This window comes from Notolabrus celidotus, chromosome 6 (assembly GCF_009762535.1).
Source record: "Notolabrus celidotus isolate fNotCel1 chromosome 6, fNotCel1.pri, whole genome shotgun sequence".
In the NCBI taxonomy this organism is placed as follows: Eukaryota; Metazoa; Chordata; class Actinopteri; order Labriformes; family Labridae; genus Notolabrus; species Notolabrus celidotus.
Genome location: NC_048277.1, coordinates 26,134,355 through 26,157,330, shown reverse-complemented (window position 1 = coordinate 26,157,330; position 22,976 = coordinate 26,134,355). Strand labels below are relative to the sequence as shown.

At 41.5% G+C, this 22,976-nt stretch overlaps 1 protein-coding gene across 1 annotated transcript; it reads left to right on the top strand.

The window, feature by feature from the left end:
- The first annotated feature begins 10,278 nt into the window (after positions 1-10,278).
- Positions 10,279-16,853, top strand: LOC117813906 (G-protein coupled receptor 22-like). The gene is made up of 3 exons (XM_034684966.1): positions 10,279-10,888; positions 11,988-13,114; positions 14,450-16,853. The coding sequence occupies exon 3, from the start codon at positions 14,454-14,456 to the stop codon at positions 15,768-15,770; it is 1,317 nt and encodes a 438-aa protein (XP_034540857.1). The 5' UTR covers positions 10,279-10,888; positions 11,988-13,114; positions 14,450-14,453; the 3' UTR covers positions 15,771-16,853.
- Positions 16,854-22,976: the final 6,123 nt, after the last annotated feature.

The following is a 22,976-nucleotide window of genomic DNA, read 5'->3' as shown; positions in this document are numbered from 1 at the left end:
AGCATTATCTGCAAATCTGCCAGCATTATATGCAACTTTATAAAACCTAAATTATTGTTTTTTTATTTTATTTTTAGCACTATTACCCGGTCCTCCTGCCAGGTACATGAGCGTTGACGTGTTGTGCAGACCAGGATGTTGATATTGGCCTGCATGGTAGAGGGATGCTTCAGACCCTCAGCTGGCGTGACAGACACAGAGACAAAGGTGCTGATCTTTGTGCCACAGCTGCTTGAAGCGGCCCTTAATGAAGAGGTAGCAGCTGAGGAGGAAAGGGTTATACTGGCTCACACAGCCAAGGTGGTGGCCCATTAGTGGTGGACCGCAGATGAGAGAGGTCTGGCTGACAAGGTGTGACTGGGGACAGGCTTAGGATGTCAGCTAGCACCGGCTAATTATTGTAAGGTGCTAGCAAGAAGAGTGATATTGAAGAGAACCAGGCTAAAGCACAGGACAGCGGTTGGGGGAAAAATTGGCTGTTTGATGGAGAGAACAAAAGCAGAAGACTTGAGTCCTGATGTCTATGTCTACAAGGTGTAATATTGGAACCCTTCCCTGCAGGCATTACGTATCATTTAAAGTAGGACAGTTGTTGAGAGCTAAATAAATCACTGTTACATAAGGGCTACTCTTAGGTGAAAATAGGCAAGCCAGAATCCCCTTTTTAGTTTTTTTCATTTTTGAGGATTAGTGAAACTTCCTTTAAAGAGCCTCTAACCAGGAACTAAAGTCCTTACCCCAACGATCAAGGTTAATTTCCAGTATAGATTCCAGCCTTTGTCTAGCCCTTTGCTGCTGCATATCACATTGTCTTCCTCCCATTTCTTTGTCACTCTTATTCCTGCAAACACCATCCAAAATAACCTAATGTTCTCATACACTCCTATACTGATTTGTTTTTGTGAGGGATTGTGCATGAATACATGTGTACGTGTACAATCACGAGTTACTCTGCTTATTGATGGGCCTCCTGTTGGTGTTCACAGGCTGATCTATTGAGGGTAATCCCAAATCCCCCCAAAGAGTGAAAATCAAAGAGAAACGGAGGAGAAAAACAAGCATTGTTTGATGCCTGTGACTACAAGGCCACAAGGTTTCAACCACAGAGTCTTCTTTGCATTAGTGTGAGGACCAATAAGTACATGTGCTGTACAAAATATACAGACCTTTAGCTTTGTCTCTCTCCACTGCATACTTTAGACATGTACACTATATCATGTTTGACTAGAATAGTTTGAAAGGCTACACTTCTTTTTGTACCATATATGCACTGTGCTTCCATCTTTACTTAAGTAGAATAAGTCCGAGGGTCTCTCTTGAAAAGACCTTTGGACTTTTTAAAAATCTATATCACTGTTTATGAAGTTTCAAAGAAGTATCCCATCTTGGAGAAATCTCTTACCTCAGATCTTGTATATTATCTCCATGAAAGAAATCCTAACTAGAACTGTAAACTTGATAGTTTAACTGGCACTTATTATTTAAGTAGCATGTAAATAATACTATTTGGGTTTCCTGTTGTTACACATCCTTATGGTCATATTGCCCAACATTACCGACAACAGTGATGCCTGTTGTGGAAAACTTAATCTAAGAGCAAGCTCAATATAATCTTAATCTCTTTCTCTTCACCTGTTTACATAAGTCTATAAGAGATAAAATAACAGTGAAGGGCCCTTAAAGTCACTGTGAGGAGTTTTAAACTGATTTTAAAGTGGTGTCACTCTTTTACTGATGCCGCTTCATGACCTACATAGAATGACAAATTACCAGCAACATTTCTGTCTTCTGGATTTTAGTGCCTGTATTCTGGTTGGATATTCTTCAGAAGAAAAATAAAAAAAGGCTAAGCGAATATTCATCACTCACCTCAAAGTGTTCATGCTTAAAACTCCACTGGTAACATTTGGCAGAGAAAAGGACAGCAGGAGGAGTGTTACAACCAGGGCTTTGCTAGGTAAAATATCAAAGTGGCTATGAATAGAATGTAACGTGTTTGACTGTGTTTTTTTGTGCTTCACTGCTCTCTAAGGGCAAAAGAGTTAAACTGGGTGCATTACATCAGGGGTTCCCAAACTTTTCAACCCGTGACCCCCAAAATATAGGTGCCAAAGACTTGCGACTCCCACTGTCCCTCAAAGATTTAATGTGGCTTCATTTAGCTGGTCTGCAGAAAATTAGCCTACCTGTATGAGAATGTGGCTGCGTTTACTGTGCCTGGCAAAATGAAAAGCAGAAAACTCATGAGTTTTCTTTTTTTAAGGTTTTATTTCAAGGTTAGCTACTATTTTTGTCGATATTTTCTACTATAATGGGTAAAATGTACTACTTTTAGATAACAAAAAAAAAAAAACATTCTTGAGGACATTTCACGACCCCCCGTTTGTGTCTGGCGACCCCCAGGGGGTCCCGACCCACACTTTGGGAACCCCTGCATTACGTATTCAGTCACAATGATGCACTTATGACCGGGTCAGTGATGGGTTTCATTAAACCAGTATGTCTGGTCACCTTTAGTAAGCTAACCAATGATAATAAAGTTTCAAGTTTTGTCATTGTTATGTTACAGTTAATAATTCTAGGTAGCTACAAATCAGTACATTACCTCCATTACTTTGCATCCTGCAAGAAAATATAATTCATTTTGATCCACAACAAAAGCACACTTTGTCAAGTGCTACATCTTCACAACACTGAGTTATGGTACTCTAGGCATGCAGTCTCCACCATGGAAAACCTGACTGACTTTAAATCTCAACTAAATGTTACAAAGTTACAATGTTACAATGGCATTTAGCAGACGCTTTTATCCAAAGCGACGTACATACGAGAACAAGAACAACACAAGCAAAGATCTAGACAAGAGGAAACAAGATCAGTAAGAGTAACAAAGTGCTTCAGTCAATTTGGGTGCAGGTACTGCCAAGCAGTGTAAAGGCAATGCACAAAAGTATTTTTTTTTTTCAAAATAATGAACATCTACAATGAAGCAACCAAACAATTTAAGACCTTCCATTATCATCATCATCAACAATTAAAATCACCACAATAATGATCAAAGTACCAAGTGCTGGGTCACTCAAGAGCTGAACACAGATTCCCAGAGTAGAGCAGGACAGTGCGAGTCAATTGTAGCTGGAAGACATGATCTGCAACTGGGGACAACAGTGGAGAACAGTCTAGCTAAGTGCATAGTGCTTCCTAAAGAGCTGGGTCTTTAGCTGTCTTTGAAAGTAGAGAGGGAACTCTGCCGATCGAATGGAGTTGGCCAATTCATTCCACTATTTAGGGGCAACAGAAGAGAAGAGTCGAGCTAGAGGCCTTGTGTGCTGGAATCACTAGCACCTTGTCAGTAAAGTACGAGGCAAACATGTCCGGGGTCAACATAGTGGAGGGTTGTGGGTTTGAGGGAGAAAGCAAAGAAGTAAAGCAGAGAAGAGTTTGTGTGCATCGGTGGCAGCACAGATTTTTTCCATGATAAAACGCCTTCTTAGCAGATTTTAAAGCAGAGGTGAATGAGGAGAGTTTTGCTGATAGTCTGTCAAGTCAGTGGGTTGTTTGGATTTACGCTACTTTTCTCTCAGCCGCTCTTAGCCCTGCCCTTTGCTCTCTGATCACCTCAGTGAGCCAGGGACAGGGTGGAGTGTTTTCGGGCAGGCTTGGATACCAGTGGGCAGAGTTTGTCCAGAGAGGAGGTCAGTAAGGAGCAGAATGTGTCTGTAGCTTCATGAGTAGAGAGTGTGAAGGACTCGTTACATGAAGCCATAGCCGGCTGAGACCTCATCAGACAGCTTAGTTGGGTCAAGTGACCGAATGTTTCTGCGGTATGATATGAACTGAGTAGTGGACTGTTAAAATTCTGGTAATCCACGCGAAACTGAATAAAGTAATGGTCAGAGAGGTGAAGAGGAGTGGCAGATTAAAACAAAGTGCACTACAAAAACAGCTTTTAGATAAAACTAGCTGTGAACATAATCATAATTCTGTTAAAGTTATCGCTTTATAACATCTAAGTAAGCCTGTTTTCCACCTTTCTGTAACTGTATCGCCCAACATGGACAAATTACTCTAGCTAAAATGCCAACCAGGACTCCATAATAGACCACTACTCTGTGAGGATTGCTAAAACGGCAGTAAAATGTCATTGTGCTCCATTAAGAAGTCTTTTGTCTGAGATGCTGTGGCCACAGAGCCTAATGGTCTTTGTAGTCTTGAACATGTCACTTCTTTCAAGAGGGGAGCGTCCTGTCTGTTTGGTCCCACGTGGCTACTGAATACCGGAATAAGGCATTGTTTTAGCAGACAGTCTGCCAGGAAAGCCAGTGGGGCTGACAGGATTAGACCACAGACAGCATGGCAGCCTTAGCTCTTAACAACAGACACACCGAGAAAGTAACAAAAACACATGCACACACCCTGATATACAGCCTCAGGGGCTGAAATGTCCTTTACACAGAGCATGCATAAATCAATTTTCTTAATATGCATCCATGACACCGGAAAGTCAAAACCCGCACACCAGGTGACCCTTAAGTAAGACAACAAACTAGTTACTGTAGACCTTAAACTGGTTGAAGGAGAGACGCTGCTTAAAGAGAACTCGATCTTTTTCAGATACATGTCCCCAGAGGTAGCAGCATGACCGAACCTAATGAGATGACAAACACAGAGTGCTCTGATGGCTGAGTGCCTGAAGGGAGACGCATTAATGTGTGTTTATCTGCAGAGCGTGTGTGGTTGTCCTCTAACGTGCTTCCCTCAAGATCCATCCATCCTCTGCACTCACACCTCCCAACGGGTGAGCGTGGGGTCCCCCCATGCACTCCCTTGCGTTCCCACGCCTTGGCCGCCGCTCTTTGACATGGCTAACGTAAACAGATGTTTTTGCTGTGACAGGAAGTGGCCGACTTCTGAGGGGCTGATGGAGAAAGAAACTGTTGGGCTCCGTGACAGAGTACAGTAAGGAGGTCATAGTACAGCAGGAAACAGTGCATTTGCAAGGGGGTATTTGGATTGAAGAGGCTGCAGGGACAACTGTAACCGTGCGGACAGGGTTAAACAGCTGGTTTCACCTACTTCAGCTTTATGGTTCTAACCTTAGTGACCCGCAATAACTAAGGAATGGAAAATCAATGACAGGACATGGGGGAGAAAAAATGATTGAGTACAAGAGAGAAAGAGAGACACTCAGATGGAAAAAGACAACATCACAGATAGGTGCCTTGTCCAACAAATCACCACACCCAAATGTTTGAAGCTTCTACTATAGAGATTAATGAGGATCATTTTCAAGCACTTGTCAGAACCATGGTGATTCGGAAGACAACAGACACTGAACAGGTACGAGTATACGCAGATGACACTTTGATCTTTAGCCATAGAGCTTTCACCAAACTGTTGCCAAACATCCTTCTTTACATGTTTGTTGGGTCTGTCTCCATCTTTTGAAATGGTAAGTGAAACTGCACTCTGTGCCAAAACTCTATACAAACATTTCCACCATAAGCTACTAATAGTAATTGCTGATAGCTGCATGCACAGAATACTGTCCCCATAAGAATAGTAGGGCTATGCAAAAAATATTGATAGGGCAAAGTTAAGCGATATTTGTTTTCAACATGGTATATTGATCTTTCTGCCCTTCATATCGATACAATAAACTGACTAAAAACTCCTTCTAGTTCACTCGAACTCCTGAAATCACAATGACCTCTCCTGTAGATGAGCAGTGGTGGTTCAGGAAGAGGAAGTCAAAGCTGCTGAAACTGAGAAACAAGATGCTATCTTCTGATACTTCTGAAAGTTTCACAGTGGTTATGCTTTAAAAAAACAGATTTAAATGGCCAGTTTCACACAATGTGCAGGAAGGAGCTTAATCTTGTTTTTTTTGTTGTTTTTTTGTTTTGTTTTTGCAAAAACATTCCAGTACAGCCAATACAGTACAATAGTTAAGTCTTTTTCTGTTTTTAAACGAACACACATCTGCCCTCCCAACACCCCACTCCCTCAAGCCACAGCCCAAGTTAGGAAAATAAAATAATTAAAATACAATACATACAATACAATACAATCAAATGATAGGTGGTAAATAAATAAATAAATAGAAATACAAGATGTCGATCATAAGAAGTTTTGGTCTTAGTTTTGCTCACTGCCTGCATCCCAGGTGTGTTGTTGCAGATGTGTTGGTGCTCAGGACTTGAATTTTTGTTGCTGTATCAACAAAGGTATGAATATCACTTGTATCATACCACATTTTGAAATTTTGGTATTTAGACAACCTTTTGTCCTAATGAGTTGGAATGGAAAATTTGAGGTGAATAGTTTTAAAGAAGGAAATGAAGAATTCTAGTAATGGATGAGTGCCATGACAGAGATTTGTGCATCTGTCTCTCTGGGGGATCACATTTCACCACCGTACTATTTCACCATAGCAAAATAATAGATAAGAAAATATATAGAGTAATGACAAAAGAATGTGGAACATTGAGGGCTGCTATTTAATGTGTAATTAAATGATCTTGGTATCAAGAGCATTTAAGCAATGTTACCAAACAGCCTTACACATTGCACTTGATGTCACATAGAAACGACACCACTTCAGCACTAATGGACCAGTGCGAGGATGGAAGTGGGTACATTAACATTTCCTCAAGGACTGAGGTTGCATTTCATCTTCAGCAACTGTTCATCAATCTGGAGTGTTTAACATAGGAGCAGGAGAGGATGGGCTTCTTTTAATCTCTTCTTTCTTGATCCGGGTACTTTCATCTTTTACTAAATGAGCAGGTATCCAAAGAGACCTTGGGACTGAGGCCAAAGCACACTGCCCTGTGGTCAGAACCAGGCAAAATCTAGAGGACCATGGAATGTGTTCCTCCTTTCTCTGTTCATCTTCTACTCAGGTTCCTTCTTGTTCAACATCCTTTCAGGAAAATCCTCTGGGGGGCTTTGTGGATTATTTAGGAAGTGGATGAAATTGTTAAATATTAGAAGAAAAATATTCTTCCTGCAAAAACTATTGAACAAAAACAGGAGCAGCTCAAGAGACATCATTTGTCTTTCTCTTCTTCCTTTAAGTGCTCAGGTTCAAGTGAGGTTTCACCAGGAGTTTCTCACAGTTTGTGCGAAGAACAACAAAACCGATCAGATGAGAGCAGACTGATAACACTGGCACTGGGCTAGCTCTGTCCTGGAACAACCTGGAGCAAATCATAGTGGCACTAAACGGAAGTGCAGGATGCCTGACGCAGGGCGAAGATAAAAGTCCTTGCTTGGTCCTCTGGGCCTTCTTTCTTCCATCCCACTATTGCACCACTGCCTGTTGATGTTAGGCATGCAAAGTAGAGATTCGAAACCAGACGACCACTGACAGCCAATCTGCATCCACAGAGGTTCCTCTTCACAGACAGACCGCCACACATTGTTACATGGAGGGTATGAGCGTGCAATAGTGAATATCAGATAATGGAGTCTGAGAAACAGAGAAAAAGCTGGGTGAAATATTATGGACATAAAATATTAACCTCATTCTTCTATTGAACTGTTAAGTTTGGGAACACTTTTTTTGTAGCAGTACATTTACCCTTCTTGAAAACTTAGAGGATTTAAGGAAAGCCATGAAAAGGTTAAGGTCAGACAAGCCTTTTTTTCCTATGCACGTCCATTTCCACTCCCTGCAAGAGTCTTCTTCTGAAATGTGCAGAGCTTTCAGCTTCAAAGAGTAACGAGGGCGATCTTTTGAACTGATGTGCTGTGTAACAAACATCTAAGTGTTGTTGCAGAGGGGAAGATTGGTCCTTCGTAGGAAGCAGATACATGAGATTAGTAGTTTTGCACAAAAGATCTACAAACACCACAAAAACAAGCACATACCAAGCACATATCAACTACCAGGGGTAAACTTTCTTTCCCCTGCATCCGTCACTCTCCACATTGTTTATTCATCCACACATGCATTTCCTTTTGACCCACGTGCCAAGCACCATGTCATGCAATGTGAAGATCAAGTGAGATGTTGATGGCTTAAAACTTGCATTTTCTCTTCTTAATCCTTCAGTAACTGGTGGTCTTTGTGTGTCAAGTGGAAAGGAAGAACATATGATCTAAGTGTCTAATGCTTTCCATAATGCCAGATGGTAATTAAGGTTTTCCCCTGACCTCCTGTGTGTTGGAGATTAAAGGGTTGCCATCGGTACAGAAATAAGGACAAGATTCCATCAAGAAACTCGACTGAAAGCCAGACATGTAAGATGTTAGGATGTTAGGATGCAATTATTACTGTCTTTAGTCCTTTACAAAACCTACTTGAGGTGGGACTGTTTTGCCACCATGCTGTGATGTGTAAAAGGTATGTAGATCAAATGGGAGGTAGGAGGCGAGAGAGTGTTGGTTCCTTACAGTGTTAGACTTGTTTCTTTGGTGGACTATTATCAATCAATATCACAAGTACTTAACAAAATGTCAGGAACATGTGGATAATGTTCAACACAATTCATCATCAGAGCTTTTAATGGCATCCTCTCTTGGCTTGTTTTTACCAACATGCCAAAACCCAGAGCTGTTAAAAACCTCAAAACTCAAACAGGCAGCAAATCCTTACATTTAAGAAGAACTACTTAAAATGGCATTTTTGTACTAGTTGTCTTTTGTGCAAAGTTTTCAGTCTCTGTGACTGTTCTGCAACCTCTCAGTCTCTTACCTCATTAACCCTGTAGTGATCTGAGTAAGTGGGGAGGCTATGTTAATGAGGGCTGTGCTGATTGGCAACTTGAATGTTGTCAGGGGAGGATGCAGATCAGTGCAGTTTGATGTAGAGCCAAAAAAACAGCCAAAAAACATTAAAAAATGGTGAGCGCTCCAGAAGAACCTGCATCAGCAAACTAAACATATGATGCAGAATCTGACCCGAAAAGGAGGAGGCAACTGTTGCAGCATTGCAGCCGAGGTTACAACAGCAAATCTCTGAGTTGTACTTTAAAACTTAAACTATTACACAGAAAGCAAGAAAGGAGTAACTTTATGTGGTCTACTCTTGTCGTTGAAGCAGTCAGAGGGAAGTGGTTGGCAAAAACAAATTAGCAACAACTGCAGCCAGCATGTTGTTGTCAAAAATTTTAAAAAAGCAACCACTGTTTTCTTTGGCTCTCTGTTGCTTGGACAGAGTAAGGACATTTGTGTTGATTTTTGAAATGAATAACAGAGCAGTTGGTGTGTCTGGCTCTGACCTTCGACATCTTGACTCTGCAATGCCAAAGCAAAACCACAATTGCTTGGGGAGAAATGGAATCACTGGAGGAGTGGGAGTCAGAGTGGTTTTGCATGCATGCATGCTAGTGCAAATCATTCCTGACATGTCACGAGAGAAGCCAATTCAAATCGCCTTGTAGAGACTGTTTTTCCCAGTAGGTGGGCTACAGAAACAATTCAGGGGATTTGTCTCTCCCATTCTAAGGGAAGCTAGGCTGGAGGATAGGTAAAGAAATGCATAGATAAGCAAGGGGAGGCTTGTTTTTTAATATATGGGACCTTTAATGTTTGGAATTTTTACTCTCTGGATTGACAAATAAAAAAGTGCAGCTTATTAACATTAAAGGCTTTCAATTAAAGTAATTGAGCAGCCAACTAAAGTGCAATTATAGATATGTCACAAAACCCTGAGTATTGTTTAATAATTAGTTTAATAAGGTAAGCAACAGATGCCTTTTCTGCTTTACTAGAGGTTGTCTAGTACCAGAATGCCCTAAGGCACTGACTGCTTCTGGCAAATGAGCCTTGATAAAAGAAAAAATGGAGGGTGGTCAACCTCATGCTGATCTGACAGAGCAACTTAATTGAAACTATCACCAGAATCACTATCCACTATCTCTCTCTTCTGACTTTCATTCTATTCCCGCATAATCCATTTCTCCCACTCACAGCTGCATGAATTTATCTCCTTTCTGTTAGTCTCCCTGCCTCTCATGCTCACTTGCACACACATATTAAGACCTATGTTTGTGCACAAAATCAATACGAAAATATTGCTTCTCTCCTCCGGCTCTCCATCCTCATCGGTCCCCCTACGGTGCACAAACACATTACTTCTTCATTACATTGTGACAGAGCTAATTAATACATCATTACAGCATTTTCTGCAGCTTTTCCCAACAGCCTGTTTCCCTGACTCTGCAGCAGGTTGTGTGTTAAGCGCAGTGCCATCCAAAGTCTACGTGCATAAGCATAGTCAAGGCTTTTTTTTTCCTCTCCTCAAATTACCACAGCCCCACACGGGATGTCACAGTCACTGTCTGGGAAGAGAGGATAGAGTAAAGAACAAAAGGAAATACCTCCCTCCGCTGGAGAGGAAAGGGTTAAGCCTATTACAGAAGACCAATCAGGACTGGGGGAGCACTGCAAACCTCCGCAGTAAGAGAGAGAGAGAGGGAACGAGGGAGTGAGGAGAGAGAGAGTGGAGAGAGCAGAGCGGGAGATAGAGAGATACAAGGAGTGTGATGGTTTGCGCTCACAATCCACACAGTTGGGCAGGGAGGGGGAGCAACAGAGAGTAGTTCAGATGAGGAGTATTCACAAACCTGTTCATGTGAATGGATAGGAGAAAAAGAGGGGAAAAGGGAGAAAAAGAAGAATCCCATCAGCATCCCTGCAAGGAATAATCTCTGTGGACTTGTTTTCTCTGTCTGGGACTCAGGAAGGATATAACATCTGTCAGTAGTATGACCCTTGTATGTTCATCAATATTCAGTCCAACTTCTTGGATTACTGCAGGAAGGAGCAGAAGATAAACCAGGAGGTTTTATCGGTTGACCCAGATTGTTGCAGAGCTGTAAGGAGAGGAGACAGCGTTGTGTGTGGACCAGCTCCGGAGCATCTGTGTTTACCATGCATGGTGAGCTTAGCTGTGTTTTGATGGGGCACTCTACTTACTGGTTTGATTTACAGCACTAAGTAGAGTACAGCGTAGGTGACAGCCAATAAAACTCAATGCCAAACATCTCTGTCACAACATAATAGGCACCTGATTGAAAACCATCAGAAATGTCTGAATAACTTCAGTTATAATGCGTAGCTGGAAGACTTACATGTAAAATTTATTATCTTTATGAGACGCATATTTAAATGCATTCAGTCTAAAGCAAAAGTAGCTGCTATTGTAGACTTAACACCCTAAAAGGCTTTTGATGATTTATTTATACATTAACATGTCTTTATATTCTCATACAGCAGGCATATGTTTGCATCGACACACGTACATCATACTCTCAGCTGTCACATCCCATGATATGGGAGACTTGACATGCAAAAGCGCACTTTGAAACTATGCCTCTCTACAACATGCTTCCTAATCCTCTCTCTTGCCCAGTGCAGAGGCATTACACTCATTGCTCATTTCTGACATTGTGGCACAGTGAAAAACAGCATTCCTAATCGAAACAACCTTGAAGGATGACCGACATGTTCCCCCGAAGTGATTACATGGATCACATATAGTGACACGCAAGGGGGCATCCATGTCTTTATGACAAGTTACCCTAGGAATCACACAGCACTCAAGCTCTGAGGGCGGCATGTCCCACCATGAAAAATGTATGACCATTTCATCACCGCCGTGCTTGCAAAAGTCAGATTTGTTTTCCTGAAATGATTTACATTCAAAGAAAAAAAAGAACTGCAAAATGTTACCGCTGTTAATCTTGGATCTGAGAGCAGGAGGCTGAGACGTGAAGTAGTAGTTGTGCTGTGTGAGCCCTTTATTAGTGTTTATGTTATGTTAATTAATGCAATAGCAAGGATGTAAAGTGCATCAGGCGGTGAACAGGAACATGATAGGACATCAGAGGCTTGTTGCTATGCTAATAAGAGTTTCCTTGTCGACTCTCAACTGAGGATATGTTTATTTTCACTAACGCATCCCCCACACTTCTCTCTCCTACTCCTCCTACCTATCTTTTCTAACATCCATTATTCTGTCCTTTCTCTCTCTTCAGGTTGCTGTGAAAGAAAGATGGAGGACTGAGGGACGGACAGATGATGTAGTATGCAGCTCTTCCTTCATAAAGTCCAAATGTTGTCTGGGATCTCTGCAGTCTGATCAACTCACTTCCACTACCTCATGAGGATGACCTTCTCCTGAATTGCTCAATCAACCCCCCGTCCTGTGCACATATAAATACTGGTGATCACAAATGTCACAGTGATCACACATGTCATGGTGATTGGACACACATGCAATCTAATAATCTGCTCTTGCTCAAGCCATATTCGTTGATTGAGAGTTTGGCATGTAGAGCGGCGAACCGGAGACCTGTGCTCAATTTACAAGTCAATGGCAGCTGGAGCCAGGGGTAGAGTGGGTGACGAGAAAGGTGGAGAGTGAAGGCCTGTTCCATTAGAGCTCCCAGGGGAGGGACATGGGCCTGGACGCTGTTCGGACGCGCTGACCTCTCCTGGACAGATTCTGCACATTACTATGGCGGAAACTGGGGAATCTACATGACTGGCTGCCTCTGGAGTACAAGCTAAGGGATGTAACTGTTTTTTATATTTACAGATCTGACTGCTATCTTTTAACTGAGGACACAAAACAAGAAGCAAGAATTTGGATCCTACTTTGAGCGGTGCATTCCAGTCCTGCACAGGGGAAGGAGTCTGTGTTTCTTTGTTTTCTTGGTTGGCTTTGTCTTTCCTGCCTGGGAATATCATGATATTATAAACAGGAGGTTGCACTGACATCTTATCCCTTTTCCTCTCATACATCAGTGCTCCCACTGTTACCAAAGCAAACGGACAAGAGATCTGGGGGGAAAAAAAATTGGTGCACTATAATAGCTTATATTCTCCAGAATCACTCGCTACAGGTAGCTGATTCTTGCCATTTGGGTTGCAAAGAAACCCAACTGACACTCTTTAGGGAGGTGGACAGGTACTTTTCTGGCCGTCAGCTTCTCTGGGAGGGACAAGAAGTGAAAGTAAAAGCCTCGCTGGGGGGCTCTGCTGAAGCGGAAACACTTTTCCACAGGCTATGTTTGGATGTGATGCTTGTCTCTGTGGATGTAACATGGACTCTATGGCCTGATTATACAGCCCTGGTATTCAGATAGTGTCGGAGGGAAAGGTAAATAGCACAAATTTCTGTTTATTTCTTCCAATGCCATTTTGAAGCCAATTTCTTTGATTTGTTTATCTTGGGGAGGTTGGATCCCTTTAATATTTAATGTGCTAATCAGTTACTTTAACTCATTCTGGGGTAAATGCATCTTAGCATTTCCTCCCTCTGACCCAATAATAAGTCCAACATACCAATCATTTTTGGTGCATGTGTCAGTCCTTTAATTATTAAAGTCTTATCTGAAGAAACATCTTGTATCTTAAAGTGCATCTTTGAAAGTTGGAAGCCACTGGGTAATGAGGTAAACACAATCTCCTGCCAGAATATTCCTGTCAGTAATGAACCCCTTTGTAAATTTTAAATGAGAAGATAGTGCCAGAAATTCCTGTTTGGGTACTGAGTATTATCACCCACCACTCCCCTCAAACATCAAACCAGTCAAAGTGAGCTTCAAATCTACTCTTTAGTCCTTACCTTCTTTCTGTTTCAAGCCTTCTGGTCCATATTCAATATGTAAATGGTACAGGTCAATTAGAGCTGTCATGATATTAGATTTTCACCTCAAGATTTTTAGGGTTCAAAAAATGTCCAATAATATTCATAGTAAAATTAGAAACAAAACAATGCTATCAGTCCAATTAAGGAAGAGCAAGACAATGGTAGAGCGACATTACTTCATGAACTTTACTAATTTCACCGTGATTTAATCTGTCATTTCCTCTGACAGGATTTGCACTGCAGTAAAAGACACACACCTGCATAAAGGCTAGCTAGCCAGCTGGTTACCAAGTCTTCTTCTTTGTCTTTAAGTCCCTTTATGGCAGCCTGTGGCGACCAATGTAAAGAACCACTACCACCCCCTACTATGAACCAATGAGTACATGGTATTACTGTAAGCTTAATTTTAGCATAATATCAATTATTTTTCAAAAGACGGTATCCATCAATGCCAGTATATTATGAAAGCCCTGAAGCTAATAACTTACAGCGTAAGCTTGAATGTGCTGTTCAGAAGAGGCTTGAGAATTATGCCACAAAAAAGTCACAACATATCAAGCCATAACACAATAATAATTTACTTTGCCCCATGGTGATACCTTTATGTTCCTCTGTGATGGATGTAACTATCTGATAAAGGAAGCAGGGTAAAACAACTGTGTCTGCTCTCAGTATTTCACATTTAGACTGAAAAGGCTTCCTTTTCATTTGATTACTGCCAATTAAACTCTTGACATGACTTCCTGGATGTGTTTCAAATCCAACTTTCAATGGATGCACAGATATTGACCTTTTTTTCCTTTTCATAACTTTTGTCTTTCTATCTTCCATCCTTACTTGCAGGATAATGCATATCCTTCCCTTTCCTGAACAAGAAGCCACCATGAGCAACGTCACGGTCACCGACAACACTGAACCCATCAGCCGCACCATGAGTCCGGCAACCCCCAGTCCTTATACCTATCCTGTTAGTTTCCAGGTCTCACTGACTGGCTTCCTAATGCTGGAAATCCTCCTGGGCCTAAGCTCTAACCTCACTGTGCTTGCTCTCTACTGTATGAAGTCCAACCTCATTAGTTCTGTCAGCAACATAGTCACTATGAACCTCCATGTGTTGGATGTGCTGGTCTGTGTTTGCTGCATCCCTCTCACTATTGTCGTGGTGCTGCTCTCCCTGGAGGGAGACACTGCTCTTGTCTGCTGCTTTCACGAAGCCTGTGTCTCCTTCGCTAGCTTTGCTACTGCTGCAAATGTGCTTGCCATCACCCTTGATCGTTATGACATCTCGGTCAAACCTGCCAACAGAGTGCTGACCATGGGCCGTGCCCTGTCTCTGCTGTCTGCAATTTGGGTGCTTTCCTTTATTAGTTTCCTTGTACCCTTTATTGAGGTGGGCTTCTTTGCACAGGGCAACGCTGAGCTGAATCAGACGGTGGTAGAGAATGTGGTGCACACTAACCAGTACTACACAGAACTTGGCCTCTATTACCACTTGCTTGCTCAGATTCCGATTTTCTTCTTCACTGCTATTGTCATGCTGATCACCTACTCAAAGATCCTGCAAGCACTCAATATTCGCATCGGCACACGTTTCCACGCTTCACAGAAGAAGAAGGCTCGAAGGAAAAAGCGTCCATCCATGACAGCCATGACACCCCAGCAAGAGGCCACGGATGCATCCCAAAGCAGTGGCAGCCGTAACCCAACGCTGGGTATGCGTACATCAGTCTCTGTCATCATTGCATTGCGCAGGGCTGTTAAGCGCCACAGAGAGAGGCGAGAGCGCCAAAAGAGGGTTTTCAGGATGTCCCTCCTGATTGTGTCCACCTTCCTGCTGTGCTGGACACCAATCACAGTGCTCAACACAGTCATCCTGAGCGTGGGCCCGAGTGACCTAATGGTCAAGTTGAGACTGGGCTTCCTGGTCATGGCATATGGGACTACTATCTTTCACCCTCTCCTCTATGCCTTCACTAGGCAGAAGTTCCAGAAGGTCTTGAAAAGCAAAATGAAGAAGCGAGTAGTGTCAATCATTGAGGCAGATCCTACTCCCAATAACGCCATCATCCATAACTCGTGGATTGACCCAAAGAGGAACAAAAAGGTGACATTTGAGGACAAAGAGGCCCAACAGAAATGTCTGTCCTCTGAGGATGTGGAGTGAAAGAACTCATTGTCTTTAAGTTATACAGTCTATAAAAACTGACATCAGGTCAGGATGAAAAAGGGAAATTGTTTATCCAAAGCAGAAATGTAATAATATGTGCAATAGAATGTACAAAACAAGGAGTGGATAATTTATTACTATTTATTGAGAACAAAAAAGTAGATTTCATAGATACAACATATATTGTACTGTAGATATTGCATGGCTTTTTGTAGCAGTAGCAACATAGCCTACAAAATATTGTGTACATATTTAAAACATGTACAACATAGGGTAAACAAGGTATATAAATAGAGACAGAGACGTAGAAATTGCATTGTATATGTATATTTATAATAAATTTTGTGTTCACTGACCTAACACAACAAAAGGTTTCCTATTCTCCCCTCCCCCAAGTTAAGTATTTGTGATTCTGTAACAGCTGTGAGATTAGTCCCATTCATCACGATGCCACTTGCTCCAATACTAGACCCTGCACTCCCTTGTGACCGCTGACCTTATTGCCCTGGAATTGTCCGAGGGAGGGACTCCAGACTCAAATAAAACCATGGGTGTGAGGATGCAACAATGACAGACAGGTAGAACTGGAGGGAATGGAAGGAAAGTGGTACAGTAGCATGTTGCAACATGTTATGAGGATATAGCTGAGAAGACATGATGTGTCTGCTCGTAATCACTGCTATACGTTTTTTTAAAAGCCAACACATAACAGAACAGCATGGTTCTCATCCCCTTGTTTGACATAAACCAGATGTAATCAAAGTGTAGTCTGTTTCACTCTAACAGTCACCTCTTTGAGCCAAATGGAAAATCTACAGTTGCCTTATTTTGGTTTGATAAATTGAGAATGGTTTCATAGTGTGACAGGAGGAGCACATATTAAACAAAAGGAAGGAGGTGTTTTGTTTTTATTCTCAGAGAGTCAAATCCTCAAATGTTATGTTTTCACATAGAAGTATTTGAATCAACCTAAAGGAAACTGTTGAAATGGTTATATTAACAAACTGTACTCTAATAACAATAGTTTCACAACTGGCTCTCCAAATACGCAAATTCCTTAATGCAATAAAGAATTACCGCAAAAATCTGGAGGTCTAATGAAAGATTCTGTTCAAACACAATAACAGATAATGAAGTTCTTCTTCCTGGCCTGTGTTTATGTACCAACAGTGCATGCTCCTCTTGGTTTGTCAAGGAATAAGACACTGAAATTGTCTTTCACAAATGGCTGCTGCTGGCAGATTATCATGAAGCCTGCCTTGTATTTTTGGCTTTCATATGAAACAAGTTTGCCCTAAATAAGTAAGAATCATTTCTTTTTACAGCTGCAGACAAGTTGCTGTAGTATGAATCTACACAAAGAAAAAAGGAGGTAACAAAAGTCAGCTTATTACATTCAGCCAGCACTCTAATGCTGGATCTAGATGCAGAGTTACAACATCCATTAGCATATAAAACCATTCTCAGCTTGCCTGGCGGCTCACTTCATTACAATACCTGGGTCAAGGATTACATTTTGTCTAAGATTAGGATATATACAGTGCATTCATATGCATGCATGAAGGTAGATACACACACAGTACTAAACAGTATATCTCAATAATGAGCTTATTACGCCTTTGCTGTCTCAGGTACTGTGGAAAATTGAAGAGCCCTTTAGATCCTGAGAGCACAGGGCTGTTGGCTACCAGAACGATTACACAACCTCGATCAGATGCTTCCCTGGCTGCCAATGTGTGGTGTGTAGCACAAGAGAGAGGGCTGATATGGGAATATTGATGCAGACGAGGTTCTTTATGACCCCGCTGTAAACAGGCAGTGTGGATATCATAGTACCTCGAGGGCATGTCTGTGATTGAGCGAGGAGATGGGATCACAGCCAGCAACAGATTAGCCGACAGGGGAGGGAAGAATAACCTAGGAGATAAAACACAGCGCCAGAGGAGGGATTTAACACACGTATGTAAATGAGTCCGACTTTCAGAGGCAAACTTCACAGATGTGGTTTCAAAATACCTTGGCTTATTTCTCTTTTATCTATAACAATGATACATAACAAACAGCTATTTTCCAAATTAATACATAATTTAGACCTCTTCTTAAATGTCAGATATTGCTTCTAAATTCATCACTGCTCCTAAATAAATCACTTATATTGATTGACTTCCAAAATTGCCTCTTAAAGACCAGTACTATTTACACCCACTGGACATTAGTGCAGCCACACAGGCTCAGCCAAAAAGGCCTTCGAAGCACAACTAACATTGCGTGATGTTCTGACTTAATCGCCATTTAGTTATCACTCCATTATTCAGTCTGACATTCACTCCTTGTTAGTCATTTTTTCTGTTGGGGGGGGGGGGGGGGGGGGGGGGGGTTTGGCTCTCACTAATCACCGAGACTGATGTATCTGTTCTCTTGATGTAATTTTCATCAGACACAGAAGCTGTGTGTGCATCGAGTAGGAGCTTCAAATTTATTATATTCACTGATGTCTTCATGAAAGGTAGTTAATTAAAATATTTACTATGTTGTTGTCCCTTTGCACACCACGATAAGCCCTCAGCTTCTTTCATTTTCTCCTCATTTAGGTCACTGAGATAAAAGTACTTGAAAAGCCTTACATTGCATCATGATCCAGACGACCCTATAAACGTAACTTTCCTTACTCTATTCTGAAAATAAGGGGGGAATGGAATATTTCTAAAATAAATATCTTCAATGCAAGGTTGGGTTCTCACCTCAAAGATGTTTCTGGTTATTTTCATTTACAAGCTCAATAGCTGCACCTGTGTTATTGTTGCTATTTTTGTTTGGATTCTGGCTTTGGCTCACTGAAACAACAGTCTTAACCTTGGTCCTGTCTATAAAGGCAGTGACTGGCTCAGTAGCTGCTCCAACTGACAGGAAGGACACCATGCAAGAAACAACAGACCTTTGAAACAAAACTTTAGACAAAGCAATTCAGAAGTTTGAAGGAAGGCCCCTGATGCACTTTCAGTTGTAAACATATGTAAAATAGCAGCAAAGTGTCTTTCAGTGTTCCCAAGTGAGGCCTTTAAAATACCTACTGTGCACCTAAATATAATATTATATGTGTGACATACCTCATACATTTAGAAACCCTGCTTGCCACTTGAAAATACAAATCAGTCAAAGGTTAAGTCAAACCTCAAGGTTACTGGTTAACACATTGTTAAGGTTAGCAGGTCACTACAGCACTCTAACCTGAGCTGACCTGCAGATAGAAAAACGGTCAATACACTCCCATAGTCAATAGCAGAGGTGTAATAATGCTTCACTGTGAGCCTTGTTACAATCACTTGACCCTGGTGTGTCCTTCTCTCTCTCTCCCATATAATCCACATCAAGGCTGGTACTCACTCCTGTCCATATCTCATGCATTATGTCCCTCTCTCCCCCCTTCTCTCTCGCTCAATGGCTGCCTCTCTCAGACAGCCATCCCCAATTCAGATGCCATCTCTTCTGGGCCCCTCTCTCTATCCAGCCACAGACACAGAATAAAAGCCTGGGAAATCACATTACTTTGTCCGTATGGAGCCTCTATTGGATTAGGTCAGCGAACACTCAACTGTAATTCTGCTATCGGAGAGAAGAAGAAAGTGAATTGAGCACACCAGTCAGCACAGCTTGACAAATTGTGGCTTGTGGTCATTTTCCAAATGTTACTCTCACCGAGCCACATTTTAGAAAGACAGTACGGCACTTCTCGGAGTTGGAAGATAAATGGCTTTGATATGCAACCTATAATCTGTGTACAAGAAAATCTATGGCTCAAATAGAAGGCAGGAATCACATAAGGCGGATACAATGGGGTATGACCGCTACTTACTATGACCTTAACGGCACCATTGTGTAGCACTGGGGAAAAAAAGACACACCAGTCTGCTTTTAAATCAATGCCATGTAGATGACTGCTCTCTGTGTCGCTATCAGTAGAGAGCAGACTTTTACTGACACAACGAGATGTCTCCTTTATTATCCACTCTACATCAGAGAACAAATTAATCCTAGGGGGTAAACAAAAAAACAACTTCACATGCATGCTTAAGCAGACAATATGGAGCAATGTAGTGTTTTCATTTTGAAAAACAACATAATCAAGGTTTTCCTAATGAAGACGAATTGGCCATAAAAGAAATCCAACTGTGTGTGTAAGAACTTCTGGTTTGATAAAATGCGCCATTATACCGCAACATCTCGATCATCCTTGAGGAAAGTGGCTCAGTCAAAAGGACAGACAATCACATCCTTATCGCACCAAACCAAGAACGGGAAGGACAAAAAGAAGTCAGAAGTTTTGTGCAGGCATGGCTGCAACTGCCAGTCCTTGTGCGATTGTGTGCTTTGTGTATGCAACTGTCCAGCAATGTGTGCATTCTGTATTTGTGTGAGTAGACTCCGCCATGTGCAGCTGTGCCCATATGTGTCAGTCCAATTGTTTTATCTGGCACTGACAGAGTGTCAACCACTGTGGGTGAGAGGAGCGACAGCAGAGAGAAGATTGCAGCCCTCCAGCTCTCCTCACAGTGATGATGACTATACTGTCTGGTGATTATACCGTCGCTCTTCTCTCCACATGGAAAGAATATGAATGGGAATGCTACAACAGAGCTCACTCACACTGCCAGACAGCTTGAATCTGCCTCTACAGGGTAAGCGATTGTGTTCACTAAAGCTAAAGTTGTCTTTCACATTCAAAAGAGTCAATTTTCCTCCAAGTGTTCTCAAGGCACAATGGAAAAGCAAAGTGGTTCAACACTCCTGAAGTCCAATTCATTTTCTGCAAGGACAAAGTTTGGCTTGAGTGAACCAGAAACTTATTATGGTGGAATCATTAAAAAAAAAAAAAAAGAGCACTGGCTGGCTCTTTACAGAAAAGTTCACATCAGTAGCCTCTGTGTATAAGATCTAAAGACAAGAAGTTCCCTACAACAATGTGTCAATTCAATTGTGAATTTGTTCTGACCTAACTTCTGAAAAGCTGCATCTTTCCAACATTTAAACCGGGTCAGTTGTTGATTGAAGTTCTGTGACGACAACAGTCAAGATCAATGAACAACAAACTATTTAATAAAGAAGAAAAACATTTCTTCCATGGTGGCAGACCTGATTTCTTCACCCTTAACAGACAACACTAAAGCAGCTTTTACATTTGCTCCCCACAAAGTAGGACCAAGCGACAAGTCTCAAAATATGAAGCCCATGCAGAAGTGTTATAAAATGGAGTTCATCGACATGCACTTGAGGCTGGCTGCAGAAACACCAGAAACCACATACACACCAATTAAAAAAAGACCATCTTTACAGCAAAAATAAACATGTTTACAGCCTGGTTCAAAAAACGGCTTCAGTCTGAAGAGCTCATTTCTCTACTGGCACACACTGTACGGGGGTGTTTTTAAAAAAAATATATATATATATAACAAAACGGTTCAGAAGATATTAAGATTGCGAGTTTTTGCCCAAATAAGGACATGACTGACGTGACTCTCGGTCGGGAACACATTGCTGTTGGCTAAGAGGCTCACACTACTTCACACTCTTCCTGGTTGAGTTCCGCATTTTGGCTGCTGCCGCCGATTGGCTTCAAAACAGCTCTCAGGAACAGATGGGTGACGTCACGGATACTACGTTCATTATTTTACACAGTCTATGCACATCACACATCCCTCAATTGTGAAGTTTTCCCCCGTTGGATTGGAACGGGGGGTCTCAGGAGTAGGCTTGGGTATCAATGAACTTGGGACTGGTTCCAAATATCTGAGATACATAAATTTGATTATGCATGTGCGTTTTGGTTCAATTTTCCCCACAATAAAGGCAAGCTAATTTTACATTCTTGTACTATTCCTTTTTTAATCTCCAAAAGTAATGGAATTGATAAGAACCGTAATCAATAAGCAGGAACTGATTGGGAACTGTAATCAATTAAATTCAAATGGTTCTCAACCCTGCTAAAGAGGTAAGACATGATGCAGAAAAAGATGCTGCAGCAGTCACAACAATGATTACAAGATATCCAACATGATGGAGCAGAGTCTGAGAGCATTTTTGACTTGATATCAATGCTATGAGTAGTTGTACACATTCACAGTATCATAAAGGAGTGGAAAAAAACATGCTGGCATAAGAAAAGAGTATGAAGCTGCTTCATTGTTCACACAAAGATCACACTGGCTGCATGATTAACACGTACGTCATCACTACTTCTCACTCATTGTCGTGAGTTTTCTAGAAAATCCCTTGCAGCTTTCACTGAGTCTGTCAGGACATTCTCAGTATTTTAGTTAATGGAAGAATACAGCACCAGTTTCTCTTGCATTACTTCTCTCCTAGCTTAGCCTCCATCACATACATTTTTTATCTCATAGGTCATATATGACATAAATCAACTCTAAGTGAGGTGGTCTGTGCCGGCCTCTAGAGGTGGGTCATGCATTGTGGTGATGTCATCAGATGGGCAGCTATGAAAACAATAAAAACCTTTTTTTCTACCTCTAACCAATAAATACAATCTAATTCCCTGTGAGTTAGCTTTGTAGCTGAGATATAATCATTTTACAAAAGAGTGCAAGGGACATATATATACTCTATATATCTATATGTGTCTCAAATGTCAGAGGAATCACAGCTGAGAGTAACTGTAGATGGGAAAGATCCTGATAAAAGATGTGGAGTTAATCTCATACAGAAGATAAAGCATGAGTGTGATATTGGGTGTTCAGGGGTAGTAAAAAATATAAATGTCAATGCTGCTTAAGACTTAAACAAATGTCAGTGTTTTATGGAGAACAAGCTGAGAAGATGTGACTTCCAAAGGTGACTGGGACTAACATCTGGGGCTGCCAAGATCCAGAGATAAGATAGAAAAACAGAAATACGGTTTCATTTCTTGTGAAAATTAATCATGCAATTGAATTTAAGTCATATTTTCCATCCAACAACCTCTGCAAAGCAACAGCATCTGAAATGCTTAGTTACTGTGCATGCCACGTATACACAGCTGATACACCCACTATAACTGAAGTGATTCATCCTCCAAGTTCTCATTCTGCCTCCACTTCTAAACCTGAAATACTTCCTGCTGCACATGAATCAGCAAAGCATGGACAAACTTGTAATTTAACCACCCCTAGATATTCATAGTGTCCTACTCTACCTAAACCAGGTGTTTTTCCT

Coding starts and splice junctions, on each gene's coding strand:
- LOC117813906 (XM_034684966.1), top strand. CDS start 14,454: ATGCATATCCTTCCCTTTCCTGAACAAGAAGCCACCATGAGCAACGTC.